The sequence below is a fragment of the Jaculus jaculus genome, chromosome 1, assembly GCF_020740685.1.
Source record: "Jaculus jaculus isolate mJacJac1 chromosome 1, mJacJac1.mat.Y.cur, whole genome shotgun sequence".
NCBI classification, from domain to species: Eukaryota; Metazoa; Chordata; class Mammalia; order Rodentia; family Dipodidae; genus Jaculus; species Jaculus jaculus.
This window is the reverse complement of record NC_059102.1, coordinates 112030098-112057337: the sequence shown is the minus strand read 5'-3', so window position 1 is coordinate 112057337 and position 27240 is coordinate 112030098. Positions and strand designations below refer to the sequence as shown.

General features: G+C 37.8%; 1 protein-coding gene across 2 annotated transcripts in view; it reads right to left on the bottom strand.

The window, feature by feature from the left end:
• Positions 1-27240, bottom strand: part of Plppr1 (phospholipid phosphatase related 1) — a 301657-nt gene that overhangs the window by 20014 nt on the left and 254403 nt on the right. For both annotated transcript variants that reach the window (XM_004656967.2, XM_045141838.1), the window contains one exon: positions 20053-20185. In XM_004656967.2, coding sequence (XP_004657024.1) covers positions 20053-20185 — 133 coding nt within the window. The remainder of the gene's footprint in view (positions 1-20052; positions 20186-27240) is intronic.

The following is a 27240-nucleotide window of genomic DNA, read 5'->3' as shown; positions in this document are numbered from 1 at the left end:
TTGACATACTCATACTTTTTCAATTTTTACTTTCATTTTCTCTGCTCTTGAGTCATATCCAGAAAATTGTTTGTGGCACATAAGTTATTCTTCTACATTTTCTTTCAGTAATTTCAAGTTATTCAGTCTTATGTTTAGGTTTTTATTCATTTTGAGTTGATTTTTCTACAGGGTGAGAGATGGGGATCAAGGTTCAATCTTCTGATGTGGATATTTCATTCCTTTAGCATCACTGAAGTAAGAGGATATCCTTTCTCCAGTATGCTTTTGAAACTTTTATCAAGAATTAGTTGACTAAAGATATGAGTTTATTTCAGGAACACAGTTCTATGGCATTGGACTGTTTTATTCCAAAACCATGCTGTTTGGTGACTGTGGCTCTGCAATGTATCTTAAAATCAGGAGCCATGATGCATGTAGTTTTGTTCTGCTTTGCTCAGTATAGCTTTGATTGTTTTGTGTCTTTTATGCTTCCATGGAAATTTAAGGATTATTATAGTTCTGTGAAGAACATTATTGGCTTTGCAATGGTGATTACATTGAGTCTGTGTCTACTTTTATAGTATGGTATTTTTTGTCTTTTTTTATTAGTTATGTACACAGTGTATATATAGTTATGTTGATACCATCATTAGTCCCTGTTCTCCCCCTTCCTCAACAACCTTCCTTATTGGGGAATATGGGTCATTCATTGTGGGGTTAGCCATTAGTTATGGGTAAGAGGCAATGTCTCTGTGCATAATGATGAAACATGTGGCTCAAACATTCTTTTTTTTTAAATATTTTTTTGTAATTTTTGTTGTTGTTGTTGTTCATTTTTTAATTTATTTATTTGAGAGTGACAGAGAGAAAGAGGCAGAGAGAGAGAATGGGCGCACCAGGGCTTCCAGCCACTGCAAACGAACTCCAGACATGTGCGCCCCCTTGTGCATCTGGCTAACGTGGGTCCTGGAGAATCGAGCCTTGAACCGGGGTCCTTAGGCTTTACAGGCAAGTGCTTAACCACTAAGCCATCTCTCCAGCCCATGGCTCTAACATTCTTTCCACCCCTTCTTCCACAAATTTCCCTGAGCCATGTTGGGTTCATTTTAGGTCTGCTTCAGTGTTGAGGTCTTAGGAGCCTCTATGTCTCTGGGTATCTGATTTGGCAGGAGTTGAGTGTTCTCTGTGTCTATCTCCTTCACCCTTGTGGTAGTACCAGGTTCACCAAGAAAGCAGCACTCTTTCTCATTTCCCCAGTTACTCAATGGTTTCAGTTGGGGCCCTGTTGGGGTGTGATGGGGTGGTTCTCTCCTTTGGATCTATGCCTATCTGAAAAAGAGAAGCAAATTCTCCAAGGGAGAGTGAAGTTAGCACCAGATAAACGTGATAACCATTGTTATTTTGGAGAGAATTTAATAGGTGTAGGCCCTCTTGTTACCCACAATTGGTAGGAGCTTGATGATGTAGAACAGGCTCATTTTTGAATATGGTTCCGATATGTTTCCAAGCTCCAGCGATGGGTTCCATTTCACTGAGTGGATCCGTTAGCCAAGCCAAGAGATGTATGCCACTATTGTACTTCAGTGAGCATCACGTCAAGTTGTTTGATGCTGAGTAGCTTAGACCACAAGTTGCTTGGACAGATGTTGGTCATTTTCCCCCAGTCTCTCAAGTAGCACCTTCTGGCACTAGATGAGATAACTGTCTGGGGACTGACTCTCTTCCAGATTCCAGCCAGATCACTCCATGTTGTGGTACCAACAACACATAGTATCTTCAGAAATAGGGTCTTATCACTAACCTTTGGTGGATCATCAAGTACTGATGGAAAACTTTCTTCTTTGGGGAAACCTTGTAGGTCTCTCTGATCAACAGCTTATTGTAGATGTTAGCCACATGCTGGTACTGGGAGTTATAGGCCAGGGCCAAGGAAAGGAAGAAGGAAAAAGATAGGTAATATAAAGAGATAGAGAGAGGAGATATCAGAAGGAGAGAGCAAGAGCACGAGAGAGAAACAGGAGAAGATTAAGGTTAGTCTTCATCATACCCTGTCCAGGTCTCTGTGATTCAGGTGTTCCCTCTAAAGTCCTGATGAAGGTTCAACCATTTAGTCTGTCTTTAGGATTTAGCATTTTATGGTACAATTTTTAAAATAATATTTCCCAATGATCTTCTTATTTCTGTGGTATTGGTTGTAATGCTTCCTTTCTCATTTCTAAGTTTATTTACTTGGGTCTTTCTTTTATTCTTGATTAGTATAGCTAAACATTTGTTAGTTTTCTTATATTTTCAAAGAACTAGTTATTGATTGTTTGCATTTTTATGATTTAATTTATTTCTGCTTATTCATTATTTCTTTCATCCTAATAATTTTGGGCTTGGCTTCTAAGTCCTAGCATTCATTATTAGGTTATTTATTTGAAATCCTTAATTTTACTTTTATTTTTCTGACATGGGCACTCTTGACTCATCTCTCCTGCTTTTTTCACATCCATCAAATTTTTGTATGTTGTGCTTCTCTTTTCATTTGTGTCAAGAGTGTACTCTACTTCTTTTCTGGGTGTCTTGATGACTCACTGTTACATCAAAGAAGATATGACATACATTTTTCTTGGCATTTGTATAATTTTTATAATTTTTTTTTGTTGCTTACTTCTAGTCTTACCCCATTGTGATCAGGAAAGATATAGAGTCATGTTTAGTTTCTTTATTTTTTAACTTATTAAGACTAGTTTTGTGACCTAGTACCTGTTCAATTTTAGAGCAAGTTCCACTTTCCAATATTAAGAATGTATACTCTGCAGCTATTGGACTGAATGTTCTGTAAATATCTGTCAAACATTTTGATTGTTCAAATTGCACACTGATGCTTTTTGGGGCTTTTGTGGTTGTCTGGATGATCTGTGTATTGAAGCCAATCTCTCATTGTAGGTCCAATAGTGTTTGTTTTGTAAAAGTAGCTCCAATACTAGGGACATGTACATTTATATTCATTACATCTTCTTGTTGAATTGATCCCTTGATAATTATATAATGCATTTCTCTTTTTAATTTTTGTCTTAATGTCAAGTATAGCTACTTCTGCTTGCTTTGGGCTTGCCTTCAATTGGGATGTCACTTTTCATCATTTCACAGTCAGCCAGTTTGTGCCTTTACCTATGAAGTGAACTTCATTTTTTTTTTTAAAAATTAAATGTTTATTTATTTATTTACTTGTTTATTTGAGAGAGAGAGAGCGAGAGAGAGAAAGAGAGAGAGAGAGAGAGAGAGAGAGAATGGGCATACCAGAGCCTGTAGCCACTGCAAAGGAACTCCAGATGTAGGTATTAACTTGTGCATCTGGCTTGCATCGTCCTGGGAAATCAAACCTGGGTCCTTTGGCTGTGCAGGTAACCACCCTAAACCACTAAGCCATCTGGGTAGCCTGCAAAGAGATTTTTAAAAATTTTTTTCTTTTTTTTTTGTATCTTATTTATTTATTTGAGTGACAGCGAGGAAGAGACAGAAAGAGAATGGGTGCACCAGGGCGTCCAGTCACTGTGAACAAACTCCAAACACATAAGCCAACTTGCATATCCAGCTAACATGGGTACTGGGGAATTGAACTTGGGTTATTAGGCTTCGCAGTCAAGTACCTTAACCACTAAGCCATCTCTCCAGCTTCCTTGTTTTTAAAATTTGTGATCCATTCAGTTGGCTTGTATCTTTTAGTTAGAAAATTTAGTTCATTTATATTCAAGGAAACAAGTGATAAGAACTTATTTCTGTCATGTTGATTTTCTCTAGTTGTTTTGAATACTTTGTTCTTTACTGCTTCTCTTATACATCTATATGGTTTTGAGATTTATTATATTGATCCCATTTTTATTTTCTTTCCTCTTGCTCCCAACAATGTCTCACTATGCAGTCCAGGATGACCTTGAACTCACTATGTAATCTAAACTAGTCTTGAACTCAGATCTCCAGCTTCAGTTTCCCAAGTACTAGAATTGTAGGCATGTACAACCATACTTGGCTTTCTATTTCACTTCTGTGTATCTATGCTTCTGTTGATAATTACACATTTTTTTCATGAAGATAGTCATCTTTTTTTCACACTTCTAGACACTTCTAGACCTTATTTCAGTATCTTTGATATTAGTATTCACTCAGCTTTTGTTTATCTTGGACAGTTATTTATTCATTTCTGATGGATGATATTATAATCTTGTTTAGCAAGTACTTTGTTTTAGTATTTGGAATATACAATTCCATTTTGTGTGGTCTATAGGATTTCTCTGAGTAATCTGCCATTATTCTAATAGAAATGTCCATAAATATGACTTGGCACTTTCCTCTTGCAGATTTTAAAATTCTTCATTTTTTCAGAATAAGTTTTGACAGTTTGGCTATAATATACTGTGGTGAAGATTTTTTCTGGTCCTATTTGAAGTTCTACTAATGTATATGTATCTATATCTTTACAAAGATTAGAGAAATTCTCTGCTGCTATCTTACTGAGTACAGTTTTCTATGCCTTTAATGTTTACCTCCTTACTTTCTGGGATTCCAAAGATGAAGATACTTGTTCACTTAATAGTATTCCAAAAACTTTAGTGCTCTCTTCATTCTTTTTATTTTTTGCCAGAACAGGATATTTCAAAAGACATATCTTCATATATTCTTCTTCTTGATCTAGTCTCTTTTTGAGGCTCTCCATTATGCTTTTGACATATTGAGCTCATGTCCAATTTTTGTCTCACTCTTTTTCAGAATCTCTATCCATGCACTGAAGAGATGGCTTAGCAGTTAATGTGTGAAGCCTAAGGACCCAGGTTAGATTCCCCAATACCCACATAAGCCAGATGCACAAGACGGCTCATATGTCAGGGTTTGTTTGCAGCAGCTGGAGGCCCTAGCATGCCCATTCTCTTTCTTTCTCTCATCTCTCTCTCTCTCAAGTAAATAAAATATTTTAAAAATCTTACCCTGTGCTGCATTTCTCATCCATATCTTGAATTGTCTTACTAATTGTTTATAAATAATTAAAATATTTTTATTTATTTGAGAGACAAAGAATGAAAGAATTAATTAATTAATTAATATGGGCATGCCACTGCAATCAAGCTCCAGGTGAATGTCCCATCTGCCCTTATGTAGATAATTCTGGAGAAATGAAACCAGCTGACAGGCTTTCAAGGAAGTACCTTTAACTGCTGAGCCATCTCCCCAGTCTTGCGAATTTTGTTTTAACCATTTTACTGTATTCTATTATACTTCATTCAAGTTTATTTTATTATAATCTTTTGAAAATTGTCGTCAGACCTTTCATCCATTTTGATTTCTTTGAACCTGATGCTAGTGCTGATCTGAATCCACCACCATTCCTACCTCCAGAGCCACATCATGGTCTCTGGGTAGCTGCCAGCCTTGTTGGTGGTCAACAGCTTATTGGAGGCTGCTGCCCTCTGCATGATGCATTTCCAAATAATTCTATTATTTTATAGTACAATAAGTTAAATAGTTTACCAAGCTTACATTTTTATGTTATGGAAAGTTTTGAAATGTCCCTTTAATACTCTGGGAAGCCAGTTCAGATAGTATTTTTGTACCTCGCTAATGCAGAATTTTGTTATATGTTGCATAGTGAAAGATAGTCAAAACTTTTAAGACAGTTATTAAAATATATTTGCCTTCTCAAACATTTACAGTAGTAGTTCTCAACTGAGGGTCATCATGTACTCTTGGGGATGAATGGACCTCACTGGAGTAAGGGGTAATACTGGCACCTTGGATGTTGCTCAGCATTCTACAGTGTGTACAGGACAGCATCCTACTCCTACACAAAACAGAGCAATCTGGCCCAGAATTTCTAAAGAGCTGAGGGTGAGAAACACTGCTTTGTAGTAATTCAATTCACTGAAGTGTTGTAAATCTGCCTCAGCTAACCTGAAAAGTGCCAGGAAAAGGAATTCCCTACTTGGATTTGTCCTTTTGAGTCCCATCTATAAATCTCACTGCTGGATATAGTGTTCAGCTCTGAGGGATCTCTAGGGCCTATGACTCAATGTCTTCCCATCAATCATTGAGAATACAGAATTCTGGGTGAGGAGTCTATTCAGGTTTATAATAATCTAAACCACTGAGGATAATATACAAAAGACAATATTCATTCTCTGCACTGAGTAGAACAACAAAAAGCAATCCCATTTGTGAATTTCTGAATTCTGAGCAGAAGTTGCTCCATGGCTATGCCTCATTTCAAGTCAACTATTGTCCCCAGCTTCAGCATCCTTCATCCCACTGCAGTCTGGAACCACATGAATAATTGGGCAATACCAGACTTATGCAGTAAGGCATACCAAACACAGTAGTCTCAAACTCCAGTGGCTTCAATGCTCACTAGGTCAAGAATTTGGGTCTCCAATGCTTTTTAGTCTGTCATATCCATTTAATCTTTCTTCTCCCGATATATGTACTGAGCTTCCAATTTGGTTCCTAATTCTGAGTCCTAGAAATACCTCCATCTGCTTATATGGCATTCTGCTGCCTGGGTATGGATTGTTGTTGTTGTTGTTTATGTATGGTCTAGACTTCATGGCTCAGGGAAAATAAAATCGGGTCAGGACACTATGAGTTAGTTTTAGACTAGCTTGGCAACTTAGTTTCTTTAGTCAGCACAAGAAGGGGGCTTAGTGCCTTTGGCATGTAGTTCCCTGGGCTTGCCCTGTCTCTTTCTATGAAATCTTTGTCAACTTGAGACAATTCTTACTCCTTGACAAAGTCCCTCTCCATTGAGAATTGCCTATTTGTCAACACAAACACCCTACTTCATTTCCTCAGTTACTTTCTATCTTCTAATAGACATTATTAGTCATTTATTTTATATAATGTCTGGATTTCCTAATTAGCATATGAACTCAACTACAGCAAATTAAATTCAATTTCTTTGACTAATATGCTCTCTCATATTATCAGTGCCTAGCACATAGTAGGTACTCTATACATTATTGGTGGAAGGATGAATGCACATGACTAGTTCCCACCTACATTTTAATTATACATAATATAGGTATAAATTCAATTTCTTTGACTAATATGCTCTCTCATATTATCAGTGCCTAGCACATAGTAGGCACTCTATACATTATTGGTGGAAGGATGAATGCACATGACTAGTTCCCACCTACATTTTAATTATACATAATATAGGTATAAATAAGTCAGTTGAATCATGTGATAACACTTTTCCAAAAAAGTACAATTAAATGACTTTCAGTATTGAGGACTTTCTATTTCTCAAAATGGCTGACATTAAGCTTGTCTCTGGGTATCAATTCTTACAACCATAAAACATCATGACCTTTGAATCTGCATTTAAAATATTCATGGTTCATTTAGCTCACACTTAATTTATGGCAATTAATTAGTGTTACATGAATTAACTGTTTACCATGGCATTTTTTATTCTCCCCAGTACTTCTTAATCCTTGGACTTGACCTAAATGGCAAAAGACTTGCTTAGTATTTAATTAAACTTTTATTAGAAGTAATAATGAAACTGCTATGTGCTACCCAATGAAATCCCAAATGAAAAGACCATAATAAATACTTCCTGGATGACAGGCTATTTTAGGTACCAGTAGTCTATGGCTTGCATGCTTGTAGGTTATTTTTTCTCTCCTTTAACTATAAAGGAAGTAGCTACTCAGGAAGGAGAAGTTAGTTTTCCTTCTATATGGCAAACAAAACAACCCTTGTCAGAGTTTAATTCTCTTAATTTTTTCAGTATTAAGTAAAAAGTAATTATTTAAGAACAAAAATTTTGCTCAAGTACATTTGCATGAACAGAATTTAACTGGAATTATGTTTATAAGTAGGAAAATATGTGAGTTCCTTATTTAAGTCTACCGTTACAAAGTATGCTTTCTGTTTTTGTGTTTGCATGTATGTGTAGTAGGTATGATGTGTTTGCACATGTGTCCAGATGCAGTGCCCTCCCTGCATGTGTACATGGAGGCCAGAGGATGGATGGCCAATGTCCCTTTCCATCACTTATCCACTTGTTTCCTTGAAATGGAATCTGTTCACTGATTATGGAGCTGTGGCAGTTTCCTGACCTCCAGAGAGTCTCCAGTCTATTCCCTGCAAGACTGGAGTTACAGACATGTGAGGCCATGCCCAGAGGTTTATGTAGGTGCTGGGGAATCAGTTCAGCAATCACGCTTGAGCAGGAAGCATTCTTAACCACTGAGCCATCTTTCTAGCCCATGGGTTTATCTTTCTTGAGAATCTGAGAAAACACACACACACACACACACACACACACACACACACACACACACCACACACACACACAGTGTTTTTTGAGGAATTGTCTCACTCTAGCCCAGGTTCACCTGAAATTCACTATATAGTCCCAGGCTGTCCTCACCCTTATGTTGATCCTCCTACCTCGGCCACACCTGCTTTGAGGCTGTATTTTAAGGTGAGAAATGTAATGAGGTAAGAAGAAAAAAGAATGAAGAGGTGAAAAATGAAGAACAAAGGAAGTCTATCTATTAGTCCTCTGACTACATTTGTGTGCTGTTTTGTTATATTTTACTTTTTTTGACAGTGTCTCACTATGTAGTCCAGTCAGGCTTTGAATTCCTGAAATTCCTGCCTCAGCTTTCCAAGTGCGAAGATGACAGGCATGTTCCACCAGTAGCTGCCTGACACATTTGCTTTTAGGACATGTGTCTGGTTTGTTCAGCCAGTTATTTTCTTCCCTTCCCATATTGTGTAACTACAACTTGAAGAATTATACAATGGTTTAGAACGAAGTAGATGAGCTTAACTGTAGGGGTTATAGTTAAAACCTAGGAAGCCATGCACTCCTTTTATAAAATAAGAATCAAACAGAAAAACTACTGGGAAGTTTACGGGTCAGAAGAATTCATTTTTTTTTAAGTTAGTCAACACAGTTGGCATTTGCTAAATAAAGGAGGAGATGCTGTATTCTGAATATTTTTTCTTTACCATGTTCTCACTTAAAATTTAAATAAGTTCTGTGGGTGGATTAGGGCTGTCCATGCAAACTTAAGCTGTGTAGACTAAAGATGACAGAGTTATTGGGCCAAGGGTCACTTCCAACCCTCCTTTTAAAGCTGAAGGTCACAAACTTGACCATCCTTCTGAAGAGTCTTTGGCTTTTTTTTTCTACCTATCTTTTTCTTTTAAATATCTAGCTCATTTTCAATGGGTTCTTGTTTATGTAGCCCAGGTTGGACTTGGATTCTCAATCTTCCTTCCTCATGCCCACCCCCACCCTCAGTGCTAGAACTGTAGATGTGTGGCACCATACTTTGCATCTAGAATGATAGAAAAGTTTTGAATGTTTCACATAGCATTATATCATTAATATACTGACCCTTCACTTACCAGGCTTAATACCAACTTTTGACATCACAACAATAGTATAGCATTATTTTTTATGTTATATTTTAATTTATAATGGGGCAAATTAACTTTCATCCATAAAGTTTATATACATATATTTTTTTTTTCCTTAGGATACACTATTTGTACTGGAATTTTGAATTGAAGAGGACTTAAAACTTTTTTCACTATATATATATTATAACAGGTTGTAATTGTTGACCTCCTTATAACTGCTTCTGTTACCCTGAGGGAACTCCTCAATGGAGTTATGGTATTCACTGTGGGGTTAAGGAAGTCTCAGTCAGTCCCTGTGGAATAGCAGGGAAGGGACAGACACCATGCCTCAGTGTCCTCCTAACCACTCTGTGGCTCTTAAACCTTTCTGTTCCTTCTGCAACATTCCCTGTGCCATGCCAGGCCTACTGGCAGTCTGGTTTAGTGCTGACTTATAAGAGGATATTTTTAAGTTTACTGAAGTAAGCTGTTAAACTGTTATGCATAGAGGTTGTATCAACTTATTCTTACCAAAATACCATTTTTTCTTATCTTTGGCACTGTAAAGCATATTTTCTTAAAAATATATTTTTCGAATCCACTGGCCTTTTTATTAAAACTATGTTTATAGGAAATATTATTTATAATGGACTTGAAAACAGTTACATAAACTGCAAGAGGAAATAATGCCATTGTAGCTTAATTAGAATAGTGACCTGAAACAGTTTTTATTTTGCAATGCCAATTGCATAGTATGCTTTCTGGTAGCTGCTGGGCTAGAAAAAAGATGACTAAGCTCTCTACAAGAAAGTTTCCAATGTGTTTTTATAACTACCTTATTTTATTTTAATTTTCATGAAAGAAAATATTTCTACCTAAAAGGCCTTTATTATAATTAATACATTTTATTTTAGTGAAAAATAAACTGTAGAGAGTCAGAAATAGTAAGTTACCTTTATCCTGGTATACACACTTCTCAGCTTCCAACCCTGCTATGTGAAAAGTCAGAATAGACTTCTCAGGCTTTCTCTGAGAAACTGCCTTGTTGGAGCACATTCAGGTTCTAGAACTAAGCTGTGGAGTGGCAACCAAGGTAATTAAACTGGAGATAAATGAGTATTTAGGAATCACTATTTGTGAAAGTAGTTTTAGGCAAATCCACTATTTAACAAGGTTTATCTTTGCCCTTCAGTCATCCAGAAAATAAAATCACCCATCCAACCCTATTTTTATTGAAAATGCATGTATCAGGCACTCTGCAATGCACTGTGGATCCACAGTGATGCTTGGAGAGGAACAGGTATCATTAGGAGACTTAAGTAATTGTAGTAACATGGTAAGTGACTATTTAAAAGATGAAGGTGCAGTGAGGCCAGGAAGACAGGGGATCTAGTTTTTTGGATGCACCAGCAAGTAATGTTTAAACAGATTCTGAAGGATGAGTAGTACCTAACCAGATTTTATGTTAAAGGGGTGGCAATGAGATACTCTACAGTAGGAGCACCCATGAGCACGAATGGAGATCAAACATCACATGGTCCCTCTGAGGGTCAGTAAAGGAGTTTATCCTTCATGAATGCATAGCAAGCACTATTAACTGCCGAGACATCTCTCAGTCCCAGAAGCAAATATTATTTTTTAAAATTTTTATTAGCATTTTCCATGATTATAAAAATATATCCCATGGCAATTCCCTCCCCCCCCCCAAACTTTCCCCTTTGAAATTCCATTCTCCATCATATTACCTCCCCATAACAATCATTGTGCTTACATATATACAATATCAACCTATTAAGTACCCTCCTCCCTTCCTTTCTCTTCCCTTTATGTCTCCTTTTTAACTTACTGGCCTCTGCTACTAAGTATTTTCATTCTCATGCAGAAGCCCAATCATCTGTAGCTAGGATCCACATATGAGAGAGAACATGTGGCGCTTGGCTTTCTGGGCCTGGGTTACCTGACTTAGTATAATACTTTCCAGGTCCATCCATTTTTCTGCAAATTTCATAACTTCATTTTTCTTTACTGCTGAGTAGAACTCCATTGTATAAATGTGCCACATCATCAGCTGAGGGACATCTAGGCTGGTGCCATTTCCCAGCTATTATAAATTGAGCAGCAATAAACATGGTTGAGCATGTACTTCTAAGGAAATGAGATGAGTCCTTTGGATATGTGCCTAGGAGTGCTATAGCTGGGTCATATGGTAGATCAATCTTTAGCTGTTTTAGGAACCTCCACACTGTTTTCCACAATGGCTGGACCAGATTGCATTCCCACCAGCAGTGTAGAAGGGTTCCACTTTTTCCACATCCCTGCCAACATTTATGATCATATCTTTTCATGATGGTGGCCAATCTGACAGGAGAGAGACAGAATCTCAATGTAGTTTTAATCTGCTTTTCCCTGATGACTAGTGACATAGAACATTTTTTTAGATGCTTCTATGCCATTCGTATTTCTTCCTCTGAGAATGCTCTATTTAGCTCCACAGCCCATTTTTTGATTGGCTTGTTTTATTCCTTATTATTTAACTTTTTGAGTTCTTTGTATATCCTAGATATTAATCCTCTATCAGATATATAGCTGGCGAAGATTTTTTCCCATTCTGTAGGTTGCCTCTTTGCTTTTTTCACTGTGTCCTTTGCAGTGCAAAATCTTTGTAATTTCATGAGGTCCCAGTGATTAATCTGTGGTTTTATTGCCTGAGCAATTGGGGTTGTATTCAGAAAGTCTTTGCCAAGACCAATATGTTGAAGGGTTTCCCCTACTTTTTCCTCTAGCAGTTTCAGAGTTTCAGGTCTGATGTTAAGATCTTTAATCGATTTGGACTTAATTCTTGTGCACAGCGAGAGAGAAGAATCTATTTTCATCCTTCTGCAGATATATATCCAGTTTTCCCAACACCATTTGCTGAAGAGGCTGTCTTTTCTCCAATGAGTATTTTGGGCATTTTTATCGAATATCAGGTGGCTATAGCTACATGGGCTTACATCTGGGGCCTCTATTCTGTTCCACTGATCTACATGTCTGTTTTTGTGCCAGTACCACACTGTTTTTGTTACTATGGCTCTGTAGTATAGGTTAAAATCAGGTATGGTGATACCACCAGCCTTATTTTTGTTGCTCAGTATTATTTTAGATATTCAAGGTTATTTGTGATTCCAAATGAATTTTTGGATTGTTTTTACTATTTCCATGAAGAATGCTTTTGCAATTTTGATAGGGATTGCATTTAATGTGTAGATTGCTTTAGGTAAGATTGCCATTTTCACAATATTGATTCTTCCAATCCAGGAACAGGGGATGTTTCTCTACTTTCTAGTGTCTTCTGCAATTTCTCACTTGAGTGTTTTAAAGTTCTAATTGTAGAGATTCTTTACTTTTTTGGTTAGGTTTATTCCAAGGTACTTTATTTTTTTGATGCAATTGTGAATGGGAGTGATTCTCTGATTTCATCCTCTGTGTGTTTGTTGTTAGCATATATGAAGGCTACTGATTTCTGTGTACTTATTTTGTGTCCTGCTACATGGCTGTAGGTTTTGATCAGCTCTAACAGTTTGCTAGTGGAGTTTTTTGGGTTCTTTATGTATAGAATCATGTCATCTGCAAATAATGAAAACTTGATCTCTTCCTTTCCAATTTGCATCCCTTTTATGTGTGTCTCTTTCCTTATTGCTATGGCTAAGACTTCCAAAACTATATTAAATAAGAGTGGGGACAGTGGACACCCTTATCTTGTTCCTGATTTTAGTGGAAAAGCTTCCAGTTTTTCCCCATTTAGTAATATGTTGGCTGTAGGCTTGTCATAAATAACTTTCATTATATTGAGATATGTTCCTTCTATTCCCAGTCTCTGTAGGACTTTTATCATGAAGGGATGTTGGATTTTGTCAAATGCTTTCTCTGAGTCCAATGAGATGATCATGTGATTTTTGTCCTTCAACCCGTTTATATAATGTATTTCATTTATAAATTTGCATATAATGAACCATCCCTGCATCTCTGGGATAAAGCCAACTTGGTCAGGGTGAATGATCTTTTTGATATACTCTTGTATTCTGTTTGCCAATATTTTGTTGAGAATTTTTGCATCTATGTTCATGAGGGAGATTGGTCACTAATTTTCTTTTTTTGTTCTACCTTTGCCTGGTTTTGGTATCAGGGTGATGCTGGCCTCATAGAAGGAGTTTGGTAGAATTCTTTCTTTTTCTATTTCCTGGAAAAGCTTAAGAAGCAATGGTGTTAGCTCTTCCTTAAAGGTCTGGTAAAATTCAGCAGTAAATCTATCTGGGCCTGGGCGTTTTTTAGTTGGGAGATTATTGATAACTGTTCAGATCTCCATGTTTGTTATAGGTCTATTTAAGTGATTAATCTCATCTTGGTTTAATTTAGGTAGGTCATATAAATCAAGGAAATCATCCATTTCTTTCAGATTTTCATACTTTTGGAGTATATGCTTTTACAGTATGTCCCTATGATTTTTTGAATTTCACTGGAATATGTTGTGATGTTACCTTTTTCATCTCTGATTTTATTAATTTGTGTCTCTTTTGTCTTTCTTCTGGTCAGATTTGCTAAGGGTTTATCAATCTTGTTTATCCTTTCAAAGTACCAACTCTTTGTTTCATTAATTCTTTGGATTTTTTTTGTTGTTGTTGTTTCTATTTCATTAATTCCTGCCCTAATCTTTATTAGTTCTTCCTGCCTACTGATTTTTGGTTTGCCTTGTTCTTCTTTTTCCAAGGCTTTAACGTGAAGCATTAGGTCGTTTACTTGTGACCTTTCTAATTTCTTTCTTTCTTTTCTTTTCTTTCTTTTTTTTTTTTTTTTTGTTTTTTTGAGGTAGGGTCTCACTCTGGTCCAGGCTGACCTGGAATTAACTATGTAGTCCAAAGGTGGCCTCAAACTCTCCATGATCCTCCCACCTCTGCCTCCCAAGTGCTGGCATTAAAGACGTGTGCCACCACACCCGGCTCTAATTTCTTAATAGAGGCACTTAAGGCTATAAATTTACCTCTTAGAACTGCCTTCATTGTGTTCCAGAGATTTTGATATGTTGTATTCTCAGTATCGTTTGACCCTGTAAATTTTTTGATTTCTTTCTTTATTTCTTCATTGATCCGTTCATGATTTAGTAGTGTATTGTTTAGTTTCCATGATTTTGTGTATGCTCTATAGCCTTTCTTGCTACTGAATTATAGTTTAATTCCATTGTGGTCAGATAGAATGCAAGAAATTATTGCAATTTTCCTGAATTTGTTAAGATTTGCTTTGTGTCCTAATTTATGGTCTATTTTAGAGAATGTTCCATGTGCTGCTGAAAAGAATGTATATTCTGCAGCATTTGGATGAAATGACCTGTATATATGTGTTAGGTCCATTCCTTCTATGACTTCATTTAGTCCAGATGCCTCTCTGTTTATTTTTCCCCAGATGACCTGTCAGTTGATGGGGGGGGGGGTTTAAAGTCATTCACCACTGTGTTTGGTGTTATCTGTAACCTTAGTTCTAATAGTGTTTGTTTGACGAATTTGGGAGCCCCCATGTTAGGTGCATATATGTTTAGGATTGTAATGTCCTCCTGTTGGAGTGTGCCCTTAATCAGTATAAAGTGACCTTCCTTATTTTTCTTGACGAATGTTGGACTAAAGTCTACCTTGTCAGATATTAGGATAACAACCCCTGCTTGTTTTCTAGGCCCATTTGCTTGAAACACCGTCTTCCAACCTTTCACCCTAAGATAATGTCTATCCTTTGTAGAAAGGTGAGTTTCTTGGAGACAACAAATTGTAGGATCCTGCTTTTTAACCCAGTCTGCAAACCTACGTCTTTTCGTTGGGGCATTGAGGCCGTTGATATTAAGAGATATTATTGAAAGGTGTGTATTTATGTTTGCCATTTTTTTTGTGTGCGTGGTTCCAGTTCTACCTGCACTCTCTTGTGTTAACTAGTATTTGAGTATTGCTTGTTTTTTTCTAGGTTGCTTATATGTGTGCTTTTCCTTTTCTTCAGCATGGAGGATTCTAATAAGTATTTTCTGTAGAGCTGGTTTTGTCTTCAAATACTCCTTTAACCTGCTTTTGTCATGGAATGTCCTTATTTCTCCGTCTATTTGAATGGATAGCTTTGCAGGATAAAGTAACCTTGGTTAACAGTTGTTATCTTTCAGAACTTGGAATATATTACTCCAAGCCCTTCTAGCTTTTAAAGTTTGTGTTGAATAATCTGCTGTAATCCTGATGGGCTTGCTTTTGTAGGTAACTTGATTTTTCTCTAACTGCTTTCAATATTTTTTCTTTGGTGTGTGTGTTTGGAAGTTTGATTATAATATGGCAAGGAGAGGTTCTTTCCAGGTTTTGTCTGGCTGGGGTTCTAAAGGCTTCCTGTATCTGCATTGGCACCTCTTTCCCAATTTGGGGGAAATTTTCTTCTATGATTTTGTTGAAGATGCCTACTATGCCTTTGGAGTGGAATTCTTCTCCTTCTACTATGCCCTGAATTCTTATATTTGATCTTTTCATAGTGTCCCGAATATCTTGAAATTCCCACTCATACTTTTCTATAAGTTTGTCTTTCTCTTTGTTGGCCTGTATTAGATCTGCCACCTGGTCTTCTAGCTTAGATATTCTGTCCTCTCCTTCATCCATTCTACTGGTGAGATTTTCTACAGAATTTTTTATTTCATTAACTGTGTTCTTCATTGCTAGTAATTCTGACTGGTTTTTCTTTATTATTTCTATTTCCTCATTTATGTCTTGTATTGCCTTCTTTATTTCATGAAATTGGTGTCCTGTGTCTTCTTTGATTCCTTTTATTTCCTCTTTGACTCCTTTGATTTGTTCTTTGACTTCTTTGAACATATTTACAATCATTCTTTTGGAATCTTTCTCAGGCATTTCCTCTAACTCGTTCTCACTGGAGTTCATTTCTGATGCATTAATACTTTTAGGTGGATTTATATCGTCTTGCTTTTTAGTGTTTCTTGTGTTATAATGCATATATTTTTGCATCTTGGATTAAGTTAATGCTTGGATTTTCTAGCTAGCTGGGTAATTTTAGCTGTATCAATTGATTTGATGTTATATATTTTCAGGGTAGGAGCTTAAGGTATTAGATGTGGCTCTTAAGACTCTCAGAGTATCTACAAAGGTGCTCCTAGGGGTTGAGTTTCCCTGCTATAGGAGTATTCAAGTAGGCTGAGTGGAATAAAATACAGGTAGATTCTAAAAGTTAACTAAACACTTCATACATTCAATCAGAAACAGCCCCAAGTATGTATGCAAGAATAGTTATTATAACAACCAGGTCCTCTATCAACATAGAGGTTAAGATTTCTGGTCTGTTGAGGGATCCAAGTCAGCTTGTGACCAAGTGAGACCCTTCCCTGGTGCAATCACAGTTACCTTGGATGATTTTGGTCTCAGTCAAGGTGCTGCCTGGTCGTTGGGCTGCTGGTCTGATTTCTGGAGCTGGGCACTGGCTTTTCCTGTGGGGCAAACTGAGCCTGGCAACTGTGGCCCTGCAAATCAGCACACCTGCTGCTGGAACTGCTGCTGCTAAAGCTGCCTCTGCTGGGTTTGTTGCTGCTGCTGCTGCTGAAGGTGCTGCTGCTGGGCCCACCACTGCTGCTGCCTCTGTTGCTGCTGCTGCTGTAGCTGCCACTGCTGCTGCTGGATCTTCTGCTACTACCTCTGAAGCTGCTGCTGCTGGGTCTGTTGCTGTTGGAGCTACTGGATCTGCTGCTGCTGGGGTCGCTGTTTCCGGTGCCGGAGCCGCTGATGTTGCTGCCGGACTCTGCTCCTGCTTGGGTCCCACTGTCGGCTCAAGTTGGTGTGGCCGGTTCCAGGACTGCTGCTCTGTTCCCTGAAGCTGTGCACAGGCGGTAGGGGAGGGGAGGGAGCTTCAGCTGCTCTAGTTCTCTCGCTGTTCCACATGTTCTTCTACCTCGTGGTCTGCTCCTCTGTTGCTCACAGCTGCTCTCCCTTCACACTTCTTGAGCTGTGGAGAGCTCTGGTGTGAGTGGAAGCTCCCTGCACCTGGCTTTTCCTGCAGCTGGAGCTGAGCCTGGTGGCTTTCTGGCAGTTGGCGGACCTGCCAGGGCCGCTTTTGCCAGCCTGTGCAGGCTCTGGATGCTCTTGATCTCTTCTACTTCTCTGCTGCTGCTTCAATTTCCTATACACCTCACTTTTTAGTAAAAGTGTGTATTTTGCTGAATTTTTTTGGTCTTTTATTCCCCCCTAGGCTGCTTTGGCATGGTACCTATGCCGCCATCTTAATCAGAAGTCGCAAATATTTTTTAAAACCAGTAACTCCTCAAGGCTTACATATTTCTGCTGGCTGTCTCTGTACTCTGCATCCATTCTGCATTTTTCTTTTTTTCTAGGTAGGGTCTCACTCTAGCTCAGGTGACCTGGAATTCATTATGTAGCCTCAGGGTGGCCTCAAACTCATGGTGATCCTCCTACTTCTGCCTCCTGAGTGCTAGGATTAAAGGAGTGTGCTACCACTCCTGGCCCATGCATCCATTCTTTATAAGCCTCATCCTATGATGCTGAACTCTACTTGATATCTTTGAATATCTCTGTGTTATGCTTTCAGCATATATATCTCTATTAGTTTGTGATAGACTCAAATGTGTTATTGGTTATGAATGGGAGTTTGATGTCCTCAAGGATAAAAATTTTCTACTTTAACAGTGACTATCCTAAAGCCATGCCTTAGTGCCCTGAAGTGTTTCAAATGGCCATCTCATGGACCACAGCAAGTAGTCTGGAGGTTTGATTCTTGGGTGTCAAGGATCTTCTTTTTAATTAATTAATTTATTTATTTGAGAGCGACAGACAGCGAGAAAAAGAGGCAAATAGATAGATAGAGAATGGGCACGCCAAGGCCTCTAGCCATTGCAAAGGAACTCCAGATGTGTGCGCTCCTTGTGCATCTGGATAACATGGGTCCTAGGGAATCGAACCTCGAACCAGGGTCCTTAGGCCTGACAGGCAAGTGCTTAACTGCTAAGCCATCTCTCAAGCCCAAGGATCTTCTAACACTAGTATAGGCTACGGATGCCTACTTCAGTGACAAATGCTAGTTAGAATTTCTCTTCTTAGGATTTTGCTCCAGCTGGGGTGAGTCACACCTTAAGTCTTCCAGGAAAAAATAACAGTGACTTTTAAAACTATTTATGGTTAATTGTAATCTAATATTAATTTGCTTTCATACCTTCTTTAATTATATGTGTAGGAAGCAGATTAAATGAAAGTATACAAATCATGCATAGATATGCATCAGTTACTGGACCCACTTTCTTTTTTTTATGACTTACATGGGTCCTTGGGTCTCAAACCTGTAGACCCCATTTTCTGTCAGATTCTTCAACTGTACAATCAGAACAATAAAATACCTTAGGGGTGTTCAATGGATTAAAAGAAAATGTGCAATCCAGTGCCTACTTTAACCTTCTTTATGACTTCTGATTTTCCCCTTATTGCATTGTTGACTTGCCATTGTGGTGGTGGGAAGTGGTCTACCTGGACATCTCTGAAAGGAATCATGGTGAGTGAGCAGTGGCTTCGTATTGATTAGGGTCTACCCAATGAACCAAATGTAACCTTGCAAATCTGCAAAACCTTTCATTTATAGATGTTTAAAAATCCCTGACTATCTTCATGTGAATTTTTAAAATTGCTTGTTTCATGTTAAATTTTATTAGGCTTCCCACTCTGCTACTCATTCCCTCTCCAATCAGAGACACTGTCTATTTGACTTTGACTTTGATATAGTCATTTGACTTTGATATAGTCATTTGTTCATGACTTGAAGGAACTCAACCTTTTCTTACATTAAGAACAGAAAGTACTGATTGCTACTAAAAGTGTTGAAGGCATGATATGCCTGGTTTGATGTGTTCAAATGGTCTCAAGGCTTACTACTAGCCATAGTTACAGTTTAGAAATTTTACTGTGGCTCTATGAAGTTCCTATCAGGATTTTTTCAAGATCTCATTATCTCATAGTCACAGTGATCACTTATTGAATACTTAATGTATAGGAACTAAGCAAGACTTGAATTTCTATCTTCACACACACTCCCATACCCATAACTATTATCCATAGCATCCCAGTGGCTTTTATGATATATAACACACCTTCATTATTTATTGTCATGAACACTAACAGAAACATTTCTTTTACATCTTTGAAAAAGTCATTGCTTTTGAGAACTTGATGCATAGTATTTTCCATCCTTTGTTAAATTCCCTGGATAACACAACTACAGGACAGGAAATCATTGCCAGGAAATTTGATTATTTCTGTGTTCACTGTATTGATGTATCCTTATGCTCTTACCCTGGCCTGACTCTGAGAAAGGTATATGTTAATATCTGAAAAATTTCAACATTTAAACATGTATCCAGGTAGAATATCAGATAAATGTTGAAGAAAATGAAAGCTGAAAGTCATTTCTGTAAGACAACTTGATAAATGCCACTTTAAGGATCAAAACCTTGACTTGGTATAAGGATCAAGCTTATTTTCTGTTGTTCCTAGAGAATACAAGCAGCTCTTGCTTCTAAAGATGATACTTACACCTAAAAGGTGATTGAGCATGCTCATCAAGTTTAGTAAGTTTCACCTGCGTAGAAGCACATGGCTCAGCAGGTGCTCCACTCACCTATGAACCTGATGATCCTTCGGAGTAAGGGGTTCAGGTAACAGCATTCTCCAGTTAGAATTGTTTTCTCCTCGGCAATCAGTGATTCCCTTGTTGACTTTATGAAGTACATAGATAGCTCACCAATAAAAATCTGAGGGAGTAAGGTTTAAGAAATGTCAGGCTGGAAGGTTGTTTGAGTAAAGATACATAAGTGGCTTTTTTCAAAAAATAACATTTGAGGATTCATGCTCACACTCCTTTAAAAAACATCATGTTGGAAGATGGATTTAGAGGTTAGTTTGTATTTAATTCTCTGTAAGAATTAGAGAAAGCAATATTGACCATTTTAGATACAACCTAAGACAAGATATTACATTCTAAGGTCATATAAAGTGTAAACTGAAATAATAAATTGAGCAATTTATTAGGCTTGTAGCAAGATTGAATTTTTTAAACTCAAAGTGTAGGTTGCTATGATGCGGAATGATTCAGATAGCTAATGCACTCACGAAAGCATTATATAGACACATAATGATACATTATTCATTATGTGGTAAAACTAACTAGCACTATTTGCATTATAAATCCTTCTTTTCTCTGTACATTTCTCCTACTGTAAAGTGCTTTGATTGTCTCTTCTTTATTACAGCACTCATCTATCTCCTTGAACTAATACCCTTTAAATCATCATGCACTTACATAAATTCCTTGATGTCAGAATCCAAATCTTACACTTAAAAATTATCCTTACAGCACCCAAGACAGTACACTGATAGTTAAAATAGGGACTTGGCATACAGCAAGTTTTAACAAACTGGGACAGTGCTACACCTGAAGGCTGAGCCCACTGATGAACAAAGTTAACAGCTGCCGTGATCTGTGGAGTCTTAGGTGTATGGCATGATGGCAGAGTGACATGCCCATATGATTTTCAGTGTATATTGAGTCTTGCTTTCCTGGAGGAATGAAAGTTCTCCAGAGCTCACAGCTGGCACAGGGGAGCACTGAATTCAGGTCAACTGGGTTCAAACTCCACACTTCCTACTGATAAATCATTCTGATTTTCCTAATCCTAACTTCAACATATCTCCAGAATAGTGTGACTTTATCTAATTTTATTATTTTATGTATATGTATGGAGGCCAAAAGACAACCTTGGTTGTCATCCTCAGGGATGCTGCCCAGATCTTTTTGATACAGGGCTCTCATTGACCTGGAGCTCATTCGTTAGGCTAGGCTGGCTGGCCAGTGAGCTGCAGGGACCTGCCCGTCTCCACTTCCCCAGCACTGGGCTTACACCACACCTGGCCTTTATGTGGGTGCTGAGGATCCAATTAAAGTCCTCCTGCTTGGGAGGCAGGCATTTTACTGACTGGGACATCTTCCCAGCCCACATGAGTTTACATAGGCTTTTCTTTCTTTTCTTTCCTTTCCTCCTTTCCCTTTCTTTCTTTCTTTCTCTCTTTCTTTCTTTGCTACCCATAACCTATGATCTTAGAAAACACTTTATCAGGCTGGAGAAATGGCTCAGTGCTTAAGGCATTTGCCTGCACAACCTAATGACCTGGGTTTGATTTCCCAGTATCCACATAAAGTGAGATTCACAAAGTAGTACATGTGTCTGGAGTTTGTTTGCAGTGACTAGAACCCGTGCCATGCCTATCTCTTTCTGCCTCTCTCTGCTTGCAAATAAAATAAGTAAGTACATATTATAAAAACATGTTATTGATGTTTTAAAACTCTTTATGCCTTCTTCTTATCATGAAACATATGCTTAGGTAGATAAAATAAAGTAACATCCAAGAAGGCACTTGAGTGATGGAAATGAAAGTATGGAAAGTATGGAATTTTAAGACTGAGATCACTTAACAAGTATTTTTCCTTTCCTTTATGGTCAAAGAAAATGAAGGTCTAGGGGCTTGGCCACACATAGCAGATCATGTCCGAAGAAGATCTAGCATGTAGTTAATGGTTCTATTCACACTATACCTTTTAATCTCATACTTTAATTTCACATGGACCTTTCAGTAGCCAAAGGAGACAGTGTTCAATATGTTTTGCTTTTGAGGTTTTCAATATTAATCACAAATTCAAATATTTTTATTGGATCACTCTGATGTACAAGTATAGTGATAAGAGAGAGAACTCTGAAGCTTACTTTTCTTACATGTAAAGTTAGATCTGCCTTGACTAACTTATCTGCATGATCAGGTTAACAATATAGGTTTAACCAAATATGTATACAGACATGAATGCATGTATATTGTATATGAGCACATGCACGTAGGTGTGTACACAGATGAGTTGTTGAGAACATCGGGTCGTTATATTCACTACAGAGGAAGGTTTTACTGTTGTTAAATCAATAAAATAATCGCTCTCAGCATTGCCACTGCCATTATTACTATAAATATATCATTGTCACAAAGCACTTTGCTAACTCACTGGAGAGGCAGATTCTAGGATAAAGGCTTCACCCAACCATGAGAACACGATTTACTAGAAACATATACACATAAAGATCTTGTAAAATCAGGCATGTTATAACCTTAGCACTGAGCACTCCTGGCTGCAAGAAGGGGATTTCCCTCCTCTGGGAAAGCCAGGCTTGCTCCAGTCAGTCTTCATCCCTAACATCAAATGTAATTTCAGGCTGGGAGACTCTAGCTTGTCATGTATTTACTATGTTTTCTCTCTTCACAGCAGGACAGAAGACCTTTCACCTCCTCTTGAAAGGACACTGACCCATGCCACTACTGGGGTTCTTATCCCATCATATGGGAAAATGTCTATGTTTCCCAGAAGACTTTGCACTCCCCTAGTTGAAGGCTATTAATATTTTTTAACTGAGAAAACTTTAGGTTTTATATCTGAAGATCTTGCTTTAAGATATATGTCTTATGCTAAAAAGTGCCAAGACTTCCTTGAAGAGCTGGAGTGGGTATGTGAGAACATGTAGTACCATAGGGGCTAGAGTAAGCCACGAGAGAGCTGCTAAGGAGCAAGATAGAGAGTGGACTGCAGGGGGACAGTGGCTCAGGACTGGCATACAGGGAGTCACGCAAGCCAGAACCACCGGGATGAGGAGGATTATACGGAAGCCAGGGCCTAAGAGGCAACGGCTCAGCAAGCATTGTCAAGAAAATGTTTAGAAATGGTTGTACAGAAGTAGAAATATCTCATACCTAACAGCCAGATTTAACAATAATTTACTATTCTTCCTTACAGATTATCTATCAGTCTTCTATCAATCTATCTATAGACCTATTTATCTATCTGTTCTCCATTATTTTGCATGCTAGCCAAAAGCACTAACAAAAGAAAAGCAACACAAAAACCTATATCCTATATGGCCAGGTATTGGAAGTTCTTGGAAAGATGCTAATTATAATGAATGCTTTCATAAGGAATAAAGAAAAGAAAGATGAGGAAAGAAGTTATTTTATAATCAAAATGCAGGGAGACATTCTTGGCTTTTTGTAAGACTGTGATGGATATAAAAGTTTCTTTTCCTTTTTTGTTTTCATTTTGCTTGTGTGTGTGTAACCCCACATGTTTCCCAGCTCCCTACTCTGTATCTCTCTCTCTCTCTGTATAGGTGGTGGTGGTGGTGGGGGGGGGGGGCTTGCCTATAGTAACCTGAGCAGAACGCTGGGTTTCTTGTTCCATCACTCTTCTGACCTTTCTTTTACTGAGCCCCAGACTCTTTACTGATTCAGGAATGGTTCTGCTCTGAGGTTACAAGTGCACATAGGCATACCCAGCTTCAAACACAGAATTTGAAGATTTGACCTTGGGCCCTTTTGCTTGGGCAGGAAGCACACCTAACTGCTGAGCCATCTCTCCAGCTTGACATAAAAGTTTGTAATGAAACAACCCAGCTCTCACATCAACTGAGTGGGCTTCATGATATGGATACTCTTCTTTCTAACCATACACAAGGTGCTATTTCTCTAATTTGTAGGCCATATAGTTTGATAAAGGCACACATACTGCTTGGAGAGTGAAAGACTGAGAAGATAAAGGGTGTTTCTTTTTCCGCCAAGTCCTCAGCCCACATTGGATGCCATTTTGCTCACACTGGCAGATTTGTGACTCTGGGTTTGGCAGTGCTTGGGTTCCTCCATCTGTACCTCTGCCACACCACTCGGTTTCAATCTATCACACTGTGCAAAGAGCAGCTGGAGCATGTGGGCCTCTCCATGTGTTTAATCCTGGCTGCTTTGCCTATCTGGGCCTTTCTGATTGTTGGCTAACAAACACCATATCAATCATGGAAAATTAGGGTGGCCTCCAGCAACAAATGGTCAAGGCCAATCTGTTTCTGCAATAAATGCCCAGCAAATAAATTCCATTAGTACATTTTCATCTCCCAGCTATGCTTGCTGCAATCCTGTGACATCTGACCTTTAGATCATAGGACATATTTTTTAATTAATGAGGGCAAGTATTGTGCCTGTTGTCTTTTATATATGAAAATCCAAATGGCAAATATCTAAAAAAAACTCTTGAAATACAACACATCAATTTTTATGTATGGTCCTTTATACTACATTCCTTCACACTTTACAAAAATATTTTAAATAGGTAAAATGACACATATTTATGTTTAGCATGATGTTTTAAAGTATATACTAGTATATACTAAAGTATATACTATATAAAATACAAACAGGGTCATTAACATACACATAACCTAACAGCTATCCCTTTGGTAATAAGGATACTTAGCATCCACTCAGCCTATTTCAAGAACACAATATATTGTGGGGTACAGTAAGATTCTTAAATGTTTTTGTTTCTTACTTAGCTAAAATTTTGTATCCTATACCTTCTTAACTCCTCATCCCTAACCATTCAAACCTCTGGTAATTATTGTTCTATTTGTTCTCTCTTTCTTAAAGCTCTTTTATGTGATCAACATTTTTGTATTCCACAGATGAGGTCATGTGGTATTTGCCTTTCTGTGTCTGCTTTATATTACTTATAATAATGCACTCCAGGTTTATTCATGTCACAAATGACAGAGCCTCCTATTTTTTTTTTTCACAGTTGATGACCACAATGTTCCTTATCCATTCATCTGCTGATGGGCACTTGGGACAATTTCATATCTTGGCTCTGGGGAATAAGGCTGCAATGTGCACAGAAGTACAGAGATCTCTTCAACACACTGGCTTGCTTTCCTTTGGATATATATCCAAAGTAGAATTGCTGGTAGTTCTATGTTTAATTGTTTTGAGAAACATTCATACTGTGTTTCCATAATGACCATACTAATTCATATTCCCATTGACAGTAAGGGGTTTTCCATATTCTCACCCATGCTTAATGCATTTTAAAAATTATTTTTATGTATTTTATTTTATTTGGGAGAGAGAGGCAGATAGAGAAAGAGAATGGGCACACCAGGGCCCTTGGCCACTGCAAATGAACTCCATATGCATGTGCGACCTTGTACATCTGGCTTACATAGGTCCTGGGGGAATCGAACCTAAGTTCTTTGGCTTTGCAGGCAAGTGCCTTACTCACTAAACCTTCTCTCCCACCCATTAATTCATTTCTTTTTTTTTTCTTTTTCTTTTTTCTTTCCTTTTGAGGTATGGTCTCACTGGAGCTCAGGCTCACCTGGAATTCATCTGTAATCTCAGGGTGGCCTCGAACTCACAGTAATCCTCTGCCTCCCAAGTGCTGGGATTGAAGGTGTGCACCACCATGCTCGACCCATTATTGCATTTTTTTAAATAATAGCAACCATGCCAGCAGGTATAAAGTGCTGTCTCTTTGCTATTTTAATTTAAAATTCCATGATTATTATGTTTAGCACTTTAAAGAATTTTATGTTTAAAAATTTGGCAAAAGAGATGGCTTAATGGTTAAGGCGCTTGCCTGAGAAGGCTAACTATCGTTTGATTCCCCAGGACCCACATAAGCCGGATGCACAAGGTGGCACATGTATCTGGAGTTTGTTTGTAGTGGCTAGAGGTCCTGGCATACCTATTCTCTCTCTTTCTCTATCTTCCCTTTTCTTTCTGTCTTTAAAATAAATAAATAAAATATTTTAAAACTTCCTATTTATATGCCATCTTTTGAGAAATGCTTATTTAGAACCTTTTGTCAATTTTAATCATGTTCATACTACTGAGTTCTTTATGTATTTTAAATATGCATCACTTATATATAGTTTGCACATATTTTCCACTGTTTTGGAAGTGACCTTTTCCCCTGTTCATTGCTTCCTCTATTGGGCAGAAGGTTTTTAGAATATGACTGCATTTGTTTACTTTGCTTCTGTTGCCTGTATTTTGGGGGTCATATCTAGGTAATCACTGCCAGGCTTTTCCCCTGTGTTTTCTTCCAGTAGTTTAACAGTTCTAGGATTTACATTGAAGTCTTTACATTTTGAGTTCATTTTTGAACATGGTATATGATAAAAGTCTAATTTTATTATTTTATATGTAGATATGCAGCTTCTCTAACATTTATTGAAAATATTGTCTTTTCTTCATTGTATGTTCTTGGCACTTTTGTTGACAGCAGTTGGCTATAAGATTGTAGATTTACTTCTGTGCTCTTGATTTTGTTACAATGGTGACATCTCTGTTGTTGTGCCATTTCCATGAATGCGTGACTATTATCATTATGTAGAATATTGTGACATCAGATAGTGGGAGGCTTTGGTATGCTCACTTGGCTCAAGATAGCATTTATCATTTGAAGTCTTTCATGGTTTCATATGAATTTTAGGATTATTTTTTAATTTCTTTGGAAATTGTCACTGGTATGTTGATACAATTTGTATACTTTGGTTGCATGGTCATTTCTATAATTTAACTTCTCTCAGTCCATCATCATGTCTCTCCACCTAGTGTAATTTTCTATTCCTTTTTTAAATTTTTTTGAAGTATTGTCTTACTGTAGCCCAGGCTGACCTCAAATTCACTATGTAGTCTCAGGCTGGCCTCAAACTCACAACAATCTTCCTACCTCAGCTTCCCAAGTGTTGGGATTAAAAGCATTTTTCCAACATGAACGGATTTTTTTAAACAGTTTTTTAAAATTTATTTGCAAGCCGAGAGAGAGATAGAGAGAAGAGACAAAGAGAATGGGGATGTCAGGGCCTCCAGCTACTGCAAATGAACTCCAGATGCATGCAGCACTTTGTGCATCTGTGGAATCAAACCTGGGTCATTAGGCTTTGCAAGA